At 43.7% G+C, this 13,467-nt stretch overlaps 1 protein-coding gene across 1 annotated transcript in view; it reads left to right on the forward strand.

Annotated features, from left to right (window-relative positions):
* cadps2 (Ca++-dependent secretion activator 2) overlaps positions 1-13,467 on the forward strand; it is a 166,801-nt gene that overhangs the window by 78,546 nt on the left and 74,788 nt on the right. The window contains exons 7-11 of the mRNA XM_020593378.1: positions 188-299; positions 3,008-3,147; positions 7,350-7,416; positions 8,118-8,226; positions 9,291-9,491. Coding sequence (XP_020449034.1) covers positions 188-299; positions 3,008-3,147; positions 7,350-7,416; positions 8,118-8,226; positions 9,291-9,491 — 629 coding nt within the window. The remainder of the gene's footprint in view (positions 1-187; positions 300-3,007; positions 3,148-7,349; positions 7,417-8,117; positions 8,227-9,290; positions 9,492-13,467) is intronic.

A 13,467-nucleotide genomic window follows, 5' to 3' on the forward strand; every position in this document is an offset into this window, starting at 1 on the left:
GATGTGACACAAAGCTCCAGTTCCTCCCAAATTAAAATCATATTAATTCAACACAAAGGTAAAATATCTGACCATGCTAGGTGGCTAATGCTACCAAAAAAGCAGAGAGACACCACGTCCTGTCCCTCTGTCCCTGGGTTTATCAGACTGTGGGAACTATTAGTTAACTTAGTTTGTTGTCTTTCAGATGGGGGACTCAGGGGGACTTCACTACGACTCACCCTCTGCCCTCGGTCAAAGTGAAGCTGTTCACAGAGAGCACCGGGGTCCTGGCTCTGGAGGACAAGGAGCTGGGCCGGGTGAGTCCGTCTTACCAAACCACACACAAGCTGATGTCTCCAGACACAATGCAGCATTAAACATGAAATAAAAAGATAAAGCTAATAACAGCACCATTTTAAATATTATTTCATTTAAATAAGTAATGTGACCTGTCCTGGAAAATAGTACAACACTTTAAGAGTTAAATTAAAGATCAGATTAACTCCAAGTTAACAGTCTCCCTGAATGATGAACCATTTAACTACTGAACTAATAAACTGACGAGGTCATATTTTTATTTCACGACATAAAAAAAAATGTAATTAACCTTTATTTCACCAGGAAAAAAAATCCCTCTGATATTTACAGCCTCTTTTGCAAGACACCCTTAGCTGACATTAATGAGCATCTTACCGGAGCCCTGCGTGTTTATCAGCAGTCAGGATGCGTCGCTTTTACATCCTGTTCGCTGTGACAGCACCGACTCGGTCAGCATTAGTATCTACAGCAGCTGAGGAGGGAGGCAGACATACTTGTGTAAAAGACATTTTTACCCATGTGACTTTTAATATCTTCACACAAACCTCGATGACCCAGTGGTCCAAGTTGTGTGACTCTCTCCCAGTCACAGTGCAGAGCCAGTTGTCTGTCCTGTGAAACTTGCTCTTCCCTGTCCTCCTGAGAGTGCATTGTGAATTGCAATGTGAAATGAATTGATAAATGTGATGAGAATTGACTTTGATGTTCATAGTGACAATTTGCAAACAAGTACGTGCACAAATCGGAGACACTGGGCTCACTTTAGATTCCTGAAGTCTTCTCCAGGAGCCTGACAGGACAGAGGGTGAGTCTGCGATTGATAAATGAGATACACAGATGTGGGCTTTATAATCATATTTGATGTTTCACATAGACCAGAGAAAAGGCTTTGGTAATGAAGACTCATATTGTCTCAAGGAAAGGTTCTCAGGGCAAGTTTAAGTGTTCCTCAAAAGGCCCCTTTCTCATCGACAGATGTTGGAAAAGAATTTATTATCAGGTCATCTTATGATCAGAGTCATGCAGTCCTTGGGCCAGTGTGGTAGTTTCATTCCAAGGCAGATGGATGCTTTAACAGTCATTACTCAAACATTTGTTGGGGACTATTTTCAGCGGGGGAGTAATCTACATTTGGCGCTGTGGTGAGTATATCTGACAGCAGGATGATGCCAGACTTTGTATGATGTTTGTTCACACTTGTGAATTGTTGTTTACATGGCTGTCATATGAAGGTCCTTAGGCTCATGATTGAAGGTGTGTAACTTAGCTGAAGTCCCTGCACGAAAACATGTTAGTGAAAGAAAGAAGATAGTTTCAGGTAGTAGTGCAGCCAAGTTGTCTTTTCACATGTGGTTCTTAGACGCTTGAGCACTTGCTTGGCTGGTGAACCACTCTCCTCCTACAAGTCGTATCAGGACGGCTTTGTCAGTGGCCGACAATTGGTGTCGTGGAGCACCTCCACCACCGGCATGACTAAGTGTTAACAAAAGTATATTAAATCACATCTGGATTTTATCTCTATGACACGTATATAAAATTAAAATATAGATGTTTCTATAGTTACTCAATGTGTGCTTGGAGTTTCTGGGAGTTTCAGGAGGATCTTAAGCACTTGCATCTTTGCCTTTGAGTTTTGACTTGATACTGTTAGATATACCTGAATAAGTGAGATCTTTACAGAGTAATGACTTGGAGAAATAAAAACAAACAACAAACCCATAGGCCAGAATCAAAATCACAGAGGAGTTCATGAAATAATAAATCATCTGTAACCTGCCCTGGAGAAATGAAACCACCAGTCAAGGCTCAGACTCGGATGAGATGTGGGGGACGAAGTGTGCTGGGGAGAAAGTTTCAGACGTCCTTCATCATGTTGTTAACATGACTCACACACAACCAGTCTGTCTCAGCAGGAGCCTGAGTGAGTTGAAAAGACAGTTCAAACTGCCTGCTGTAATGGAGGCAGACAGATGAAGGTCACTGAAGACTACTCACCGTAAACAAAAAAGAGCTGTGGTTGCTGGTTAATAGATGTGTGCAGGTCTCGGAGCTGCTGTTTGTTTATTATACGAATGTATTTGTCTGTGAAAATGCACCAGAAGCTGACTGTCTTCAGGGAAAAACAAAACGGGGATTTTCTCTTCCTCTCACGCATCCTGATCTGTTCTACCACTAATGATCATCAAAACGCACGCAGAGGAGCTTTCCACCTCATGGCGACATCACAGCTTCACTGGGTTTTAAACCTGGTTAGGTTTAAAACAAAGCAGTAGTTAAAATAACTTCCGTCATCATGGTTACAATAATAAACACAGTTAAGCTCGTGGAGCAGTCACACAATGTCTCGTGCCGGAATCCGGTCTCTGTGTTTACGTGCACCTGTGGCACGTCAGCTTCACTCATAGAGGAAACATGTTGACGTTGAATCTGTGTGTGATCATGAACGCTGCAGCCGACTGCCGCTACCTGATGATGTCAGCCAAAGAATAGGCACCTATTGGCTGCTGGCTCTGTAGAATTATGTTGTAATTAGGTTTGTTTATAATTATAGTTTTGAACAAGACTAATAATTGATGAGCTGTGTTTGTTTCAAAGACAAAATAAAAACAGGACACTCTGGATTTTTATGGAAATTCTGATCCTCTTAACAGTTTCTTTGACACTTGCTAACCTGTCTCTGATGTTCCTGTGCCCCGCCCCCTCTCAGGTGGTCCTCAATCCAACCACAAATGGGCCAAAACAGGCTGAGTTCCACCGGATGGTCGTCCCCAAGAACAGTCAGGACACGGAGCTGAAGATCAAGCTGGTTGTCCGCATGGACAAGCCCCCCAACATGAAGCACAGCGGGTGAGTCTGCTGCCGCTCCTCAACGCCCGCTCTGTTCTTTCACTTCAGATTAGCCACAGTTGAACCAGGAACTTGGTCATTATACTGTGGTATGTGTCTTAACCACCGAGGTGCCTGAACATCTGAACGTTCTGAACAAGCTTCCACATTTAACCCACTGTCACTGAGCCATGTCCAAACTTCAAACCTTTTATCAGTTTGCTCCCAAAGTGATTAGTGAAATGCTGCAGACAAAAATGGTGTTGTGTGTTCAGAAAGGGTGTGTGTTAATGTGAGAGGGACTTGTGTGTGTGTGCAGGCTAACGGCTCCATCTGCTGGTCAGATGAAGGAAGCACCGTGTGTGTGTGTGTGTGTGTGTGCACGCACGCCATTGGTATTACTCACATTATGGGGTACGTTAATGGTACCAGCCTCTGGTCTGCACAAGGAAGGCCGAGTCCCCATATTGTCAGTGTGTTAACAGGTTTCAGTCCCTATAATGGGAGTAATACCAATGGCACATGGCATAGTGGGGTCAGAGGCTGGCCCCCACCATATAAATCACTGAATTTTAGGGGGACAGCATGGTTTAAGGTTAGGGTTCAGAAAGCAGTGGTTATGATTAGGGTTAGGATCAGTCTCTAGGAAACAAATGTAAGCCAATGTCAAATCCCCACAAGGAATGAAAGCGTGTGTGCGCTTTGTGATCTCATGACTTTGAGGTGGTATGTTGTACTACAAAGACACATTAGCAGATGCATCACAATGATTCAGACACAAAGACATGATACAGTTATACAGTACAATCCATAACACCTAAGGATTAACAGTATGACAGGCAGGGTATGAATTATGTTCTGTATAAATTCTTCTTGTGTGATGGTTTCAGTTCATTTAAAACTGACAATATTGAAAGTTAACACTGAAACTTTTAATTTAAAGATCCATAGCTGTTATAGCTTTACATTTGCATCATTCAGAGAAAATGTGAAATGACTTGCTTTCAGTCCATGCTAAACAGTCTGCTCTCCGGTTTGAGTTTATGCTCAGGGGATTGAAGAGCATCAAAACAAGCAACAGCAGCTTTGATCAGTGAGTGTGACGATACTGCTGCTTGCTAACGATTTTGTCCTCCCTCGTTCTCCGGTCTGATTCTGCTCTTACAAACCTGTGCCCACTCTCAAACACTGTCTTGCAAACTGAGTAGTGCTAGATATGTGGTTCATGCACCGTCAAGCGTTATGGCAGGGATATCCTTCCATAGATGCACTTGATTCCCATACACATGCACTCATACACAAAACTAAATTACAGTAAATTGTAATTTAAGATGACTTATTTAAATGTCAGGGTCTTCCTGAATCAGTGATCCAGCTGGATCTCTGAATTAAAAACCAAAAATAATGGGGGGGGGTTTGCTGTGCAGTCCCTATTTCTGTCAGAAGAGGGCAGCAGAACGTCGTTTTCAAAGCTATAGCTCCATGATGAGGAAATAACACTGCAGCACTGTGTGTGAGAGCTGTTGCTCTGCACAGCTCCTTAGTTTTTTCTTTACTGCTGACATCTGTCAACATGTTAAATGTTTCTATTCAGTCTGAAGTTGTAGTGCTTGGAGGTTGATCATCTTTCATGGAAAGTATGGAAGTATGGAAATAATGACACCAGCATGTCGGCGGACTCACACATGGAGCAGTAGTACCTTATTCTCAACCTGTAGCTTCTTAAAAATACCAACTCTGCAGCAAACGTCATCAATGTCGGGGCAAGTTTTTGACTCATTCCAGTGCAGCTGTTTGAATTCACCACAGCTCAGTTCAGCTCCACCTCATCTGTCTTTTTAAAGTCACTGGTTGCAAACTGTCAGTCCAGTTACCGAAGTCTAGAAGAAGATGAGGATCTTCTGTGTCCCACTGCCTCTGTTACTTTAATGGACACATCGCAGTGGGAGTCAGGCAGCTCTGACGCACGCTGACTGATGGAGACGAGGAAAAGAAATGAGATTGATCGTGTAGTATTCAACACCCTCCACCAGGGGTCAGTGTGAGTCCAGCCCAGCTCTGCTTCAGCTCATCTATGTTTCATCTCTCTGCCATTTCAATTTATTTATTTTTTTAAAAACTTAAACACAATCCGGGATTCATCTGCTGAAAGCCATCATCTTGCCTTTTGGTTTGTTCCCTGTTCAGGTTATTTGATGCTGTTTTCCCTGTGAATCTTTGATCCGAAGACTAATGGAGGCCAGACACGGCTTGCGCGCCACCCGTATGATAAACAACAATCTGCATATTTTAGGATTAACATTTTGGATGCCTGGGAAGGTGAAGTCTGGTGAAAAGTCATTTTAACACAATTTTTTAAGTAATTTTACAAAAATGGGGGGGAAAAAAAGATTTGAAAATTGCACATTTCTGCAGGAGCCACCTGCCCTAAAACCCCTTTCTAACAATATTATATTAAAGGTGTAAAGTTATTTCATTTTGATAAATTTGAACAGAAAAAAGGTGGAAATTTTGTTAAGATTTTTTTTATCTGTAGATTTTAATGTGAAAAACACTGGAGGGATCATTTAATTTATTTGGTCTAAAGATTTTTTTTTCCTCAAGTAATTATTGCACAGCAGCTGTGATGCGATTAATTCACCTGTTCTTTGCACAAATCAGTGATGATGGTCAGTCATTTATCCTGGTTTATGTTGATATACTCATTAAATTCTAGAAAACTCTCAAAGAGATGGCAATCTATTCTTCCACATGAAAATAAGTCCAGTGACTCATGACTTGTTGAGAAAACCTTAAAGTGTGAGTGTCCAGCTAAATGACCAGTTACAGAGGTTGGTTTTTCCCACTGAGGACTGTTAAATGCCTGCAGTGAACTGTCTGGCTTCAGCTGTCTAATTTTCACAAGTGGCCGCCGAGCGGTGCCACATGTTAACCCAGAGCTGTGCAGAATGGCCCAGATTCTCGGTCCAGATGCGCCACAGCCTTGACTGGAGGCCTTTTCTTTAAGGGCGGGCAGCAGGGCTGAAGAAAGAGGTCTCGCCATCGATTGATTTTCCTCACTTGCACTTGCCTGTATCCCACGCTTCAGGAGGCTCGGGAGCAGCCATTGATTGAGAGGCCACGCTGGTCATTCTTCCATTTTCCTCAAGACTTCCTCAGTGAGCTGCTGCCTGTGTCACAGACGCCATACTCTCTCCTCTTAGACTCCACATTAGTGGGGGACATAAATGTGTAAATAATGGGTGCAGCTGGGGGACGACTGACATAATGTGCCGTGATGCAAGACGCATAGAATGGATCCTAATTTCAACCGAACATGATCCTTGAAGACACCGGTCTCAGCTGCTGCCTGGAAATGTTTACAAGCTGAGCAGAAAAGCAAAAGGCCCCACGTTAAGCCAAACACACTCTCCTGTCTGAGAAGTGTCAGGAGTCAGAGCCTGCAGATAAATGGTTCCCTCACACTACAACCATGTGCACTGGTCTTAGTTCTTTTGTTGTTGTACAGGAGGGCCGGGCTGCGGTCACTATTGATCTGTTTAGCTTTTCATTTGTTTAGTCTGATTTGTCAGGCGACGTCTTCAGATGCCTTTTTTTCAGACCAGCAGCCTGACACTCACAGATATTTAACTCCTAGTGAAGTAAAACCAAAGGATGTCTGGAGCTTTATCATCGACTGAAGCTATTAATCAGTGATTTTCGGACTCACTATTTGACCATTTGTCAAAGCTCTGAAAGTTATAATTGAGCTGAGTTGGATGCCCCGAAGGCACAGAGTGCTAATCTGAGGAGACACATTAAGAAATGTAAGGGAAAAAATTTACCAAGTTTGAGAAATGAAAAAAATCTAAGCACCTTCTGATCCACCTGGGCACATTTCGGCCCTGCTGTGTCTGTCCTGGAGCTTTTTATCATCTCACATGGTCTTCTTCATTTGCAGTCTGCACAGCTGTCTCAGGCCCTTGATGGTCAGATTTTCTTCTGAGCGACTTCTCTTACATTTTGGCTTAAAAGCTGAGTTTGAATTTCATTAATTCTTGAACTTGGAAACGGCATTTCCATGACAACTGGATGATGAAGATCATGTAATAGGACTGAAAATATTTGTCAGCTTTTGTTTTCAAGGCCAAGAACAAACATGTGGAGCAGCTGAAAATTTAATGTTACATCTTCCATTTCTGAGGTTTATATGATGTGTTGATGCCATGTTCTGTGTGTTTCAGGTACCTGTATGCTCTGGGGCAGCGGGTCTGGAAACGCTGGAAGAGACGATATTTCGTTCTCGTTCAGGTAGGACACTGAGCTCTAACATGTATTGATTTGTGATTGATTAGTGCGTTGTGTCTCAGGACCCGAGCGGCACCACAGGCTGGAGAAGACGTTATAACCTGTTCATCCACAGAAGAAGACTCGAACATTGTTTTTTGCAGATGCCGCATCATTGAAAGCATGAAAGAACTCGCTGAACTGATGTTTGTGTGTTTAAAATGCATTAGATCAACCCTTCAGCCTTTGGTGAAAGCATTCTCACACTGAAGCATCTCATTGAAAAACTCATTTCCTGTTTTGATTTTGCAGCAGAGTCGTTCAAAAGAAAGGGACATAAACAATTTGAGGTTATTAAAGAAAATCATCTCGCCTCAATTGCTCCACTCAAGGATTTTACATGTCCTCTGAGCACCAGGGTCCTGCTGGAGCACAGTTAATTAAGTTTTGAAACTTTTCTCTTCAGCTCTTTTTGTAGGTTTTTAGCGGCGGCTCTGTGAAGCCAGGACAAACATGGACTTGAACAATTTGTTTCTGTGAAATCAAGTGTTTTGAAAGTCTTTCAAAGGCATTAAAAGATGGAATCTTTAGATTGAGCATAACTTACATTTTATTGGTTTTAACTGAGGATTTTGATGTTTGATTGGCAGTTAGGTTTAAAATCCTCTGACTTTATTCTCCTAATGGTCTGAAAAATCACTCGTCACTGTGCCTCTGTCCTGCAGGTGAGTCAGTACACATTCGCCATGTGCAGCTTCAGAGAGAAGAAGGCCGAGCCCCAGGAGCTGATGCAGCTGGAAGGCTACACGGTGGATTACTGTAACCCTCAGCCAGGTGAACTCACCTGAGGTGTCCGGCTGGGCTTTACACTTCAACAGGCAGCCCACAGAAACACACAGGTCTCAGGGGTATAGTGCCAAAACCATCAGTGTGTTGAGCAGCAAAATGCGAAACCTAGCATTTGGAATAAATTAGATGTGTGTGGGAATTATGAGCTTTTTGAACTCTAATATAAAGCTGCCATAAGGTCACGTGAGACACGAACACTTTTAAACCCTGGGCTGAATCCAAACGTCCCTATTCTCAGACTGACAGAAACCGTTCTAAAAGCTGGATTTCTAGTTGTTAGTATTATTACAAACATCAGTGGGTTTTTCAGTTAATTATACAAACCTCCTCAGCGAGCCAATAACTGAGGCACAAGTTAGGACACAACATGGAGATCAGTTCAGAAAGTGTCAGGTGAATGACAGGCGTGAGGTCTTGGTGCTGGGCACGTTCACGATGTCGACCTGAAGCATTATCTCGCAGCTTGTTTTGTTCCCTCGTAGACGGGATGTGACGATGGTGAGCACTAAGGGTGGAACAATATATCGAAATTCAATATATCACGATACAAAAATATATATTTTTGTAAATATGCCTACTTAACAGAACACAAGTCAGTATATCTGGCTGTTCTTTACATAATCAAACCAGTGCTAGAAAAAAGGAACAAAGTATTCTGCAGCGAGTGATGCATTGTCTTTTTAATTGTATCGTGGATTGAAATCGTACAAACGTATCCAGGAAAAAGTCCCATCATCCCATCCCCAGTGAGCACCTGAGACATGGATGTCTGAGGGCTCCACTGACAGGCGACGCCGTGGACATGGGATTAATGTTCTGTTTTTTGTTTTGTTTTTTTTTTTTTGTCCTAAACACCGAAACTCTGTTGGATGGATTGGATATCAATCGTGTTTGGTTACTGTGCTTGTATAAATGACTTGAATCTGTTTACAGACACTGCAGCAGAGTCCAGCTTTAAACGCTTCCAAAGCAGATCCATCATTGCTGTTTGTTCATTATAATGAACACATTCAGCACACAGCCTCTTACCTTGTGACGTTGCTCCTCAGGCCTGCAGGGCGGCCGAGTGTTTTTCAACGCGGTGAAGGAGGGCGACCTGGTCATGTTTGCCTGTGACGACGAGCAGGATCGGGCACTGTGGGTTCAGGCTATGTACCGAGCCACTGGGCAGTCCTACAAGCCAGTCCCGCCACTGCAGAACAAAACCACAAACTGCAGAGGAGGCAACCAGAAACCAACATCTCCAATCAGTAGGTTCTGCTTCTCTTGTGTTCATGATTTAAGATGAGTCACTGTTAAAACGTTTCATTAAAACTGGAAATATGATGCTGTGAAACTGACATTTAAGTCAAGACGCGTTGTCCCCAGCAGGATCAATACATGACTGACTCCTGTTGACAGCAGCACACAGATGTCTGACCGACAGTAACGTTAACGTCACATCTACAGCAAATGTCGGCTGCTGCTGCTTTTCCCTTGTTCGTCTCAGCTGGTTTTGTGTCTTCTTGTATAATTCTTAGTGGACTGTGGACGACTTTAGTTCATAAAGCAGTTTCTTCCAAGACACACTAAAGCCAGCTGACAGAGACAGAACGTTACTGAATGCAACGTGTCAGCAGCTAAATCAGCATTTGAACGAGAGGTTGTCGCCACAGGAGGATACTGTTACTGATCCTAAGGGAGGGGCCACTTCAGCATCCTACAGCCTGGATTCCTCTTTAGACACATGACACACCCTGAGGTTTCCTTTGGACATTCAATGTCCAGAAGTGTCTCACAGTTTGAGGAGACTGAGCTTCAGTGTTTTGCTTGGATAGTTGTGGTGTTTCCTAGTAACAGTTTCTAGAGCTTTATTTGCACGTTCAGCAGCCTGGACTCCACAGGTGCTGCTTTATGTGGCGGTGACACTCGTTTTAAAGTCAGAATAAGAGTGTATTCGTGTTTCATTTCAAGTATCTTTAACATCTTCATTCTTTTTAGATGAACCTTCTTTTATTTGACCAGATTTTGTTCGTGTCCTTCTTCCCTACTGTCTCTCCTGTTGCATCATTTGTTTTAATATTTCCCTCACTCCTTTTTCCTCTTCCATCCACCTTCTCTCCTTCTTTCACATCTTTTCTTTGTTCTGTTTCCCCGTTTCCATTACACAGGTTTAAAAACCCCAGAACTGTCCTTTATTAAGACGGATAGCAGGACCTCCGACTGAGACTGTGGCTCGGGTGGATGGAGTTGATTGTTTGCCCAGTGTTCATTGGTTGCAGGCCAACAAACACAGACACACGCAGTAGGAGGCAGATGGAAGCAGGTCATACTGCTGTGAGAGAGAAAACACATGAGGGGAAAAAGGACAGTAGAAATGAAAGACAGGGGAAACGGCGGCTCATCCCCTAAGTGGCGGTTCGATTCCCGGCTTCTCCAGTCTGCTCATCGAAGACATTGAGGCCCAAGTTGTTCCTGGTGATAATATGTGTGCAAGAGGGTGAACAAACAAAGTGTGTTTTGTTCTGTACGAGTCAATTTATAGGGACATTGAATGACACAGTTCTTCACTAAAACACTCTCCATCCTTTCCTTCTTCTCCTCCTCTCTCCTTTTTCTCACGTTTAGATCATTTCTTCTCCCCATACTTTGCCTTCTGTTTTTGCTTCCTTTTCCCTGCTTTCATTTCCTTTCATTTTCATTCTTCTCTACTCCCCTCCCTTTTTTCTTCCTACCTTCATTTCCTCTGTAGTCCCTTCTGCTCTTTCGTTCTCCTTCAGTCTGTTTACGGTCACTGTTTCTCACCAGAGCTGTGATGAATACAGTGAATGCATAAAACATTTGTAACCTGACTTTGTTTATTTGCCAACTGTCCTCTTCTCTGCGTTTGTTGATCAGCTACAAGCAAAATGTGGGAACCACCAGTAAAACCATTGCTCTGTAGCACAACCAACTCTTTACTGGTCGCTTTATTTTTCCATTTTTCTACCTTTTCCTCTTTTCCTGTATTTCCATCATTCTTCTTCTTCACTGGTCCCTTCCTCTGTTGCACTCCATCCCCCCTTCATCTTCAAATCATTTCATTTATTCTGTGTGTGGAGGGCGTCTGTGTCTGTGTTCACCACCGCCTCCTCCCAGCCAACCATTGTGACCTGAAGAGCTTCATACTGAGAGCTGATTACAGTAGTATTTGTGTATTTTGTTGTGGCGCCGGCCCGTTCTCGCCGCCGCTTGTTAGTGTTTAATGGAACAGATTGAAGCATTAATGGCGAGAGGTGCTGACATGCTGTTTGCAGGGGGAAATAGAAGGTGTCCTTGAAATAGCTCTTAACTGAATGCTAAGTGTCGTGTGTGTGTGTGTGTGTGTGTGTGTGCGCGCGCACGCGTGCACAGTGAGAGAAAGTCGCTTTCATAATGATTGTGTTGGTAAACCTGGATCTTTGTCTCCGTTTGCCCTGCAGCCGTTTCGATTTACATGAATCATGGAGGTTAAATAACACTGACTGCCTGTGTGCACGCTGACAAGCACTGACACAACCACACGTGCACAAAGATGGGTTGTATACTATTAGTAAAATTATACTTCTTATGACTTCATGGAAGTTCTTGTTTGCAAACACATCTGTCCCTGTTTGGAGGTTAATAACTTGGAGTGACCACCTTTCCTTTGCTTGTCTCCAGCTCAGGTCTGTGGAAGCGGCACACGGAGGGCACACAGAGCGAGCAGGCACCGCCACATTTTATCCACCTGCATGTGAGAGCAAATAATGAAGCCGTGTACACGTGGAACTCGCATTTCACACGCTGACACACACACACACACACCAGGCTATTGGAGTTAGCCTGCTGAATAGATGACGCTCTGTAAAATCCTCTGCTTCAGGGATCAGCTTGTCCTCTGCCTCCATCCATGTCCTCACACTGAAGTAGGTTTGTATTTACCAAGGAGCCAGTTTGTTCCTCCAGTAGACGCATTCACATGTGCATGAGTAAAAGCTGATCCTGTTCATCTGTTGGTCAAATCATTAGAAACGGTGTCAGTAAACTTTGCCTTCGTGGCATTCAAGCCTCTGAAGTAAAAACCATAAAGAAAAGAACAAACCAGCACTAAAGAAACTCCAGCAGATGCTCCTTCCTGTCAGCCTCCTGCCTGTTCACTGCAGCCAGCAGTTTACATAACCAAGAATCAAACGGACGCAGAGCACAAAGTCCAAACAAACGGGAATCATCAGAGGCTTGTCTGTGACCTTTGACCTGAAATCCACTGTTATCACACAGACTGACTTCTGTCCTCAGGATGAGCAGACAGGCCCTTTGGGGTGGAAACTCACTCCTGAAGATGTTTTTTGTGGATGTTTACACCTGTCAGTTGTGTTTTTGAAGAAACAGCTGGTCGGTTTCACAGCGAATGATCCTGAGAAGAAATGTCCAAACCGTCTGTCCTAACCTCCTAGCAGCAGAACAGTTACGGGTGTGTTTGTGTGCTCATCTCAAACTTTTGAGTTGAGTTGGTCGGTTTGCGCTCTATACTGAGAAGCCTGGCTCAGCCAGATGGAGCCTGATGGGCTTGTCTGTCCTCATCTTCACCTGTGCTCGCCCTGACATCATCCCTGCTGCCATACTGCGACAGGCAGATCAAGTCACAACCTGAAACCCTCTCCATCCTCCTCCTCTTCGTCTGCATCAATAACCTGCCATCGGCGGCCACCGTCACCTCTGAGCAGAATGTCACATAGATGTGACTGTCGCCGTGACGATACCAGTGGAGCCCAGACAAAATGGATATGGAGAGATCGAGCGGAGAAAACTGCCCTCACCCCTCCGCCTCAGCACACTCCCACCTCAGCATGTTTTGCATTCTGTAAATGTGATTCCAGGATGTAGACGTATACAACCACATATAGCTGAGAAACACATTTTACATTTTATTCACTGATTTTTAGCAGTTTACAAAGTTTGGCCAGTAACACGTTTATCTACCTGTCTCTGATCCAGTGGAGTCTGTTTACAAGATAGAAACACACAGCGTATAATGTTGATGGTTGGTTTAGATCCAGCTGCTCCCTGTCGTCGTCATTAACATAAAAGTTTCCTCTGGGGCTTGGAAACACCAGTTTAACAGTATAATCTTATCTACTGCTCCAGTGTAATGTCTGCAGCTCTCTTTGTTCTTCAGGTTTGGGCAGAAAGTCGGCTTCCCATTCCTCCAGAAAGGACTCTAGATCAACCATATCCCTGACTTAGTGC

Source organism: Monopterus albus, unplaced genomic scaffold (genome assembly GCF_001952655.1).
Source record: "Monopterus albus unplaced genomic scaffold, M_albus_1.0 scaffold19.1, whole genome shotgun sequence".
Classification (NCBI taxonomy): Eukaryota; Metazoa; Chordata; class Actinopteri; order Synbranchiformes; family Synbranchidae; genus Monopterus; species Monopterus albus.